At 38.2% G+C, this 8,044-nt stretch overlaps 1 protein-coding gene across 3 annotated transcripts in view; it reads left to right on the top strand.

Annotated features, from left to right (window-relative positions):
* mus201 (rad2 superfamily protein mus201) overlaps positions 1 to 8,044 on the top strand; it is a 111,605-nt gene that overhangs the window by 2,747 nt on the left and 100,814 nt on the right. For 2 of the 3 annotated variants that reach the window (XM_067151280.2, XM_068228615.1), the window contains exons 3-4: positions 115 to 290; positions 729 to 940. In XM_067151280.2, the coding sequence (XP_067007381.2) occupies positions 115 to 290; positions 729 to 940 (388 nt within the window). Of the gene's footprint in view, positions 1 to 50; positions 291 to 728; positions 941 to 8,044 lie in introns of all 3 variants that reach the window. The other variant, XM_067151281.2, reaches the window with a different exon arrangement.

The raw sequence follows: 8,044 nt of genomic DNA, 5'->3' as shown, positions 1-8,044 counted from the left end.
ACTTCAGATTTGGAGAGTTTTGCTTTATATTATAAATTTGTTTTGTTTAGGCCTACATGCTTAATTAAGGATTTCAGAATTGACTTTTGAACTCACCTTAACGGTCCATCTCAGATGTATCAATTTGGTTGCATCAAGTCACCAAGGGTTTCCAAGATGCAAGCGGGAATGCTTTGCCTAACGCCCACTTACTGGGTTTATTCCATCGTCTGTGCAAACTACTGTTCTACAAGATTAAGCCAGTCTTTGTGTTTGATGGAGGCATCCCCCACCTCAAGAAGCAAACTGTCGTAAGTTCCTTTCCTGGAGTAGCAGTTTCTCATGACCCCCACTGTAATTAAGCTCCTCATCAGCAAAAGGTTATTCTCTTGTAGACCTGGACTTCCTGTCATTGTGTGAGAATGTTGAATTATGATAATTATGTGCTGGTGTGGGAACTTCTTACTTGCCAAGTATTTCCTTACTCAGATGTGAAACATTATTCCCAGGGCCTATACATTCTTATCATTTAATTCATTGTTTTTGTTTGTTTCACAATCATGCATATTTTTAGTTTACTAATTGCACTTCAATAATTGATTTGCCATATTAGTAAATGGAAGAATGAATGTTTTAATCCTAATTTTTATTTTTCCTTCCTATAACTCCCATTTATTCCTCTTAACTTCAAGAATACTTAGTTACATACCAACGTTTCATCCTATTTGTAATATTGTATTGGTATCTAGGCTGCTCGTCGCCAACAAAAAGGCAAGGCAGAGCAAACAGCAGAGCGGATGCGTGAAAAACTGTTGCAGAATCTTATTAAGCATAATGCAGTAAAAGATGTCCGTGGAACACAAGCATGGCAGTCTGAAGTCAGTATGCCTAGAGTTCGGACTGAAGATGACATGTTCCAGTTGCCCCCACCTAGTCAAGCAGATGAACAAAGTGATTCCGGGTGAGCCTCTTTTAGCTTTCTTTTAGTTTATAAATTGAAGTAGTTGTAGAGATTTCGATCAACTATGCATAGCATAGGAACTACGCAGAAATTTTAAAGTTATTTAAGGAATATGCAATAATATGGGAAAATTTTTGCTTGAATTCCTTGGAATTATGTTTCATGTTTAATTTCTCATACTGTTTATTATTTGATTTTATCTATGTAAGATAATTCACTTTTATGTGTACCGGTACATAAACTGGAGACACATAAAAAAATAATTTTCTAGCCCAGTGAGGAAAGCAATGGCAAACTACCTCAGTCATCATCTTGTCTAGTACGCCTAACTTTGGCTGTGCCATTGGTTGTTGTGGTTTCCCTGTAACTGCATGACCTTCGGTGGTGCTATTTGAGGATCCAACCAGCCTCTGGGCTGATGACCTAACAGAGAGACAACTAACTTTATTATTACCATCTCAACTGTGATCTTGGCAGCCACTTCAACAGCTAAATAATGGGCCACATAAGTTTGCATTCGGGAGATGATGGGTTCGAACCCCACCATTGTCAACCCTGAAGATGATTTCAGTTTCCCCATTTACACACTCTAGGCTGCATCTTAATTAAAACCACAGCTGCTTCCTTCCCAGTTCTAGCTTTTTCTTATCCTATCGTTGAAGAAAACCTGTCTGAGTTTGTGCAACATTAAACCCTTTGAAAGAAAACCCAACTAAATAGCATTATACGACAGTGAACTATCAGAATTCTATCTTAGAAGGGCCTCTTTGAATTATGCACCCTTATATATCTACATTGTGGTGATTTGTTGAACAAATAATTTTCTGGCCCGGTGAGGAAAGCAATGGCAAACAACCTCAGTCCTCATCTTGCCCAGTATACCTAATTTTGGCGCTGCTGTTGGTTGTTGCGGTTTCTCTGTAACTGCATAACCTGCATATAACCTGGTGGTATAGGCCAGAGCAAAATGTAGCTTCTACTAAAGTCTCAGTTCTATTTATGGCTGTGATGATATGAAAGATGCTGAGGTACGAGTAGTGCTGAGTGATGGCATTTGGAGCATGCTGGTGAGTCTGCATTCTGCGAAAGCTGCTTCTTTTTGGGTCACTCGTGCTGCAGTAGCTCTTTCTGTCTCAGTGTAACGGCAAACTACCTCACTCCTCATCTTACCACCATAGCACCACCATCAGTTTTTATAGTTTCCTTATATCTGTATTACCTTCGGTGGTGCTATCTGAGGACCTAACCAGCCTCTGGGCTTGATGGAAACATCAACTGACTGAGGTGTTTGGCATCTTGATTTTGAGCGCTGAAGTCACACTAAACTGATCATCATCTACTAACCATTTCCAGGCATCCATATGTGGTATTTGAGTGTGAAAACCTGTGGAATGCTTCATACAGGCTATGTTTTTGTGCTTTACATGTTCATTCTTGAATGTCTCAATTTACAACTGACTACACGTACTCAGTCTCAGCAGTGAGCTTTGCAAGCAAGTAATGTAACCAGGATTGACTTGAGGGAAACCTATATCACTGACTTTTCTACCTGTATGTTTCTGTTTTTTAAAAATTTTATTCTGTGCATTTCACATCCAGGTGGACTATGTCTGTGACTCAGTATATTATTTACTAGTCTTGAGAATGTCCCTGACTTTGAGTCACTGTCAGCTGGCTCATGCTAATGTGCATGCACAAATGATGTATTCCAAGAATATAAACATCACTTGGCTATCCTTTAAAGATATGGTATGAGTGTCGGTTACACTTCCTGTTCAGCACTTAGAAGAAGCTAAGCTATTCATTCATATGTTGGTTGAATGAATGCTAATGGAAAGAAAGGAAATGAAAGGAAGTTCTGAAGAGGAATGTTTATTATTATGATGATGTAACCTGATGAGCAAGCATGCCTCGCATGACTAATTTCTGGATTACAAGCCACAGAATTACCTAGAATCTGGAACATAATACATGATTGCTGGATTGATGATCTTTCTTAAGTGAGATTTGAACTGTGATCACCTGAATGAAACATAAGCGATGTAGCTAATTGTCTTTCATCCCCTTTGAAGTATAGACATGCTGAAAGGATATTTGTTTGGTTCCTTATCAAGTAGCTGAAAATTTTGAAAATTCTAGGATGACACAAGCCGTGAGGGAGTTCCTAAGACCAGAGATGATAATGATAATTGTTTGACCAAAATGGCCGTGTGAATTGGGCCTTGTACCTGTAAACTTCCATTCGGGAGATGGTGGGTTCAAATCAGGCAGCCCTGAGGATAGTTTTCCCGTGGTTTCCCATATTCACACCAGGCAAATACAGTACTGGGCTGTAACTTAATTAAGACCATGACTGCTTCGTTCCCAACCCTTTTCTATCGTGTCGTCGCTAAAAACCTATCTGAGTTAGTGTGACATTAAACCGCTCCTCCCTGATACACCTACCATCAACTTGGCACTTTAGGTTCCGTCTTGGTTCAAGCACTATTTCAACAAGAACCTCGGCTATTTTACAGTGTTCAACCCATATCACTCAATATGATATAAATAAACATACAAGGGGACAAGCCAATATAATAAGAACTTTCCAATAAAACACTTTGCTTGTCAATATCAACCTGTAGTGACATATAAACTTAATTTATTTATCTTGGTTATATTGGGCATTGTACTAAAATTCTTCATCTGTTAAGTCCAAGTTGAAGCCCTATTAGAATATTCTACATTCTGTTGTGTATATACTCGTGAGAAACAACTTATGACTGAGTGTTTGTTTAATTCTATTAATATGTCAAACATAGCTACAACGCCTCTTTAAACATTAATCAGACTGTTCAACAGATTAAAATATGACAGATCAAAAGCTAATCATTATATTTTACTGCAAAAACCAAAATTTCTTTTTAAATACAATTACTAAGATGTACACCTTATAAAAATTGACCACTATTGTATTAATGACTATCGGCTTGTACATGTAAATATTACTTAAGTTTTAATATATATTTCTAATTTTACTATTATGATATTATTATAAGGGTCACGATCAATGTATTTTATTGTCTTTGTATAATTTATCCTAGGCTGATGATGACATATAGTTTTGTCAAAACCGGTTAACAGAAATGTAAAAAAATTTCACGTAATATATAGTATTGAAAAGGTGGATCTTATTATTTGCTTTGTTCATTGTGATTAAACTGCTAGCAAACCAGGCGAGTTGGCCATGCAGTTCTTATGTAATAGCTGTGAGGTTGCATTCGGGAGTTGGTGGGTTCAAACCCGACCATCGGCAGCCTTGAAAATGGTTTTCCATTTTCACACCAGGCAAATGCTTTAGCCGCTATCTTCCCAATCCTTGCATTGCATAAAACCTTTGATGTGTTAGTGCGATATTAAACCACTAAAAAAAAAGATTAAAACACTAACAAGAAAAGAAAATGATGATAATCATAGCCTTGGCTGCTGTGAGCAGGCTTTTCGATTAAACATCTTTTAGTCTGGCTGCTTGTCAATTTTGATGTACCGTTTTCCACTGCCGGTAGGCAGAGAAGCAGAACTCTATGTGGGTGACCTCTGGCTGAGTTTTAATTAATTTTACTAAGTAAACACCATATATGTCACGAGAGATTTTTGACATGCTGACTTCATATAACATGGAACAATGAATGGACTTCTTTTCACCCTTAAAAAATAGTCCGTTATTGCCATGTGACCTGTCTGTGTCAGTGCAACGTAAAACAAATAGCGACTTCCTCTCTGGGTGTGCACCCACAGTCTTGGGATCCAGAGGCTTACATTCTGCCACTGACCCACAGAGGGCCAAAGGTGCATGAAGCAGTACTCTGTTGAAGTCATATTGTGCTGTCTGTTTATCCTTGTTTGTGACGTATGATATTCTTATGTAATGAAGAACTCTACACCCCAAACTAATAAACATGATCAAATTGACCCTCACTAACACCAAATCAAAAGTGAAGTTTAGGGGTGAAACATCAGAGACATTTGAAATTAAAACTGGACTACGGCAGGGAGAAGGGCTCTCACCACTATTATTTAATTGTGCTCTAGAAATGGTAATGAGGGAATGGTTTAGGAAATGTCGCCCAAAAATAAAGATTGGCCGAAAAATCAAAACAAATTACCTGGGTTTTGCTGACAATTTAGCATACTAGCAGTTAACGTAAAAGAAGCAAAAACCCAGATATCAGAACTTCAAAACATTGCAAATAAAATTGGCCTCAAAATATCTTTTGAAAAAACAGAAATCATGTCCTAAAAACCAACACAACTAAAAGAAGTTACCATAAATGGTAATAAAATAAAAATAGTAACTCAATTTAAATATCTTGGAGACGTAATAACACATAACCTACATGCGTAAGAGGAGACCTGGGATTCTTTGGACATATCATTAGGATGCAGGATTCTTGACTTCTGAAACAACTAGTACAACACAATCTTGTCTCAAAAAATACCTCAACAGGATGTAACTGGATCAGACAGAGAAGTAAGAGAGGATCTGAAGGAAATAGGCCTTACAACAGAAGACACCACAAATAAGATAAAATTGAATACAAACCTCTGCTTTACCCTTACGTGAAACAAACCAACAACAAGCATACTTTCAACTGAGGAAAGGGCACGAAGGTCGGAGCGTCTGAAGAAGTACTGGGAGGACCGCAGTGCCCGAACAACCTCTTCAAAGAGACCTGAACGATGGACTGACGTAAAGTGATCCTATTTGGTCATAAAATAAGAAGAAGAAGAAGAAAACTCTTTGGATCTGATCATAAATTTTTATTTTGATGTGCTTGAAGAATGAATTCACAACTGCCAATCCCATTCTAATACAAAAATTTAGTAAACTCTTCCCGTTCATATTAGCTTCTATATAGTTCCCACTTCTGTGTAGGAATAAAAGAGTTATATGGCCCAACTCACTCCTCCTCCAGGACACTAAAAGCTGCTGATAATGCTACCACAATTACTGATAGTCAAGAAATCGTAGAGAGTTGAAAAGAACATTTCTTCTCAGTCGGGTTTCAAATGCTTCTACTTTCTCAATGATGTGCCTCTGTATCTCCAACATCATTCAAGGAATTCAATGCCGCTCTCAGTAAACTGAAACCTGGCAAGGCTCCTGGCCCAGACAACATTCTTCTGCAACCGATTCGAAGTGGAGACGTACATGTAAAGACTTCTTATTTTTATCCTTATGGGAAACCTGCGGAGTACCTGATGACTTTAAAATATGTCACTATCATTACTGTATTCGGGGGAAATAACACAACAGGCCTATAGTTATCAAACACCATTTTGTCTCCTTTCTTGAACTCTGGTATGACATAACCTGTCTTCCACTCAGACGGAAAATATCCTGATGAGAACAACATATTCATTATGATGCTAAGCGGCCTACCTAGCTCCGATGCACATTCTTTCAAAACAATTGCGGGTATGTTAAACAAGTTTGCCCATGGGCAATATTTCTACACTGCTATGCCCAAAAGTTAAACCTCGTTCTTCTCTATTGCTCCAAACAATAAAATCAGTCAGGCTCTTCATTCATAATCTGACAGCGTTTCATTCATTTTTTTAGTAGATCGTCTGGAATCCAAAGGATTCAGACTTCCACAAGCATGCACTACAAGTTGGAGCTTTCATTCCAGAGCAGTCCACACTATTTTCACACTATGGTGATCTAAGACAGGTTTTTGAAGACATTGCAGAGAACGATAAGGGTTGGGACAGTGAGTCATACAATTCAACACGCCGGCCTCTCACCGCTGGGTTCCGTGGTTCAAATCCCGGTCACTTCATGTAAGATTTGTGCTGGACAAAGCGGAGGCAGGACAGGTTTTTCTCTGGGTACTGTCATCTTTCATTCTAGCAACACTCTCCAATATCATTTCATTTCATCTGTCAGTCATTAATCACTGCCCCAGAGGAGTGTGACAGGCTTCAGCAGCCGGCACAATTCCTATCCTCGCCGCTAGATGGGGGCTTCATTCATCCCATTCCTGACCCGGTCGAATGACTGGAAACAGGCTGTGGATTTTCATAGAGAAATATCTGTCCCCTCAAAAACTTACGTTATATTGTCCTCATTGACCTCGAACTAGTGTTTGTGGAAGTGTCAAAATTGATTTGTTTAATATTAACATTTCCTGTGACCACGGTTTCCTCTGAAAGTAGTATGAGCACTCAGAAGAGGATAGAAACACACTTGCATAATACAATGAACAATGAAAGACTCAGCAGTCTTGGTACCATTTCTATTGAGAAAATGCTTGTGAAGGAATTGATGAGTGATCAAGTATTGAAGGACCGTGTGATTGACCATTTTGCAACCATGAAAACTTGACGTCTGGAACTACTGTACAAGAAAATTTAAGGTAAGATTTCCTGCCTACTCATTCATTAACTAATAGCTTCGCCACTGGGAAAATATAATGTCAAGTGGAAATCGATTGTTGAGCTCGATCATGTTTTGATGCCTCCGTTGCGTATCAAATTACGCCTCATGAAGCAGTTTGTAAAGGCTCTTCATCAAGATTCTGAAGCTTTTCAGTATTTCAAGATTTTTTTTCCTAAATTGTGAGAAGCTAAAATTAAAGCTGGTATTTTCATCAATCCTCAAATAAAGAAAATAATGGCCAGTGAAGAATTTCCACAATTACTCAACACCCATGAAAAACAAGCATGGTACAGCCTTAAAGCAGTGATTCATGGCTTCCTTGGCAATAAGAAAGCTGAGAATTATAAGGAGCTTATTTCCACTGTGCTTGAGAACTTTAAACTCATGGGTTGCAGAATGTCCCTTAAAGTACGCGTTACATGCATGCTTGGACTGATTTAAAGATAGCTTGGGGGCATATTCAGAAGAGCAAGGGGAACGTTTTCAACAAGACGTGATGGACTTTGAACAACGTTATGAAGGCCAGTATAATGAAAACATGATGGGTGATTACATTTGGGGGCTAATAAAAGGAAGTTCATATTCACAGAGAAGTAGTACCAAAAATATTCATATATAAAGCTCTTTTGTATTTTTCTGATTTGTAGATTAATGTTAACTATATTTTGTAAATAAATGATGTA

This window comes from Anabrus simplex, chromosome 7 (assembly GCF_040414725.1).
Source record: "Anabrus simplex isolate iqAnaSimp1 chromosome 7, ASM4041472v1, whole genome shotgun sequence".
In the NCBI taxonomy this organism is placed as follows: domain Eukaryota; kingdom Metazoa; phylum Arthropoda; class Insecta; order Orthoptera; family Tettigoniidae; genus Anabrus; species Anabrus simplex.
This window is presented reverse-complemented; position numbering and strand designations above follow the sequence as displayed.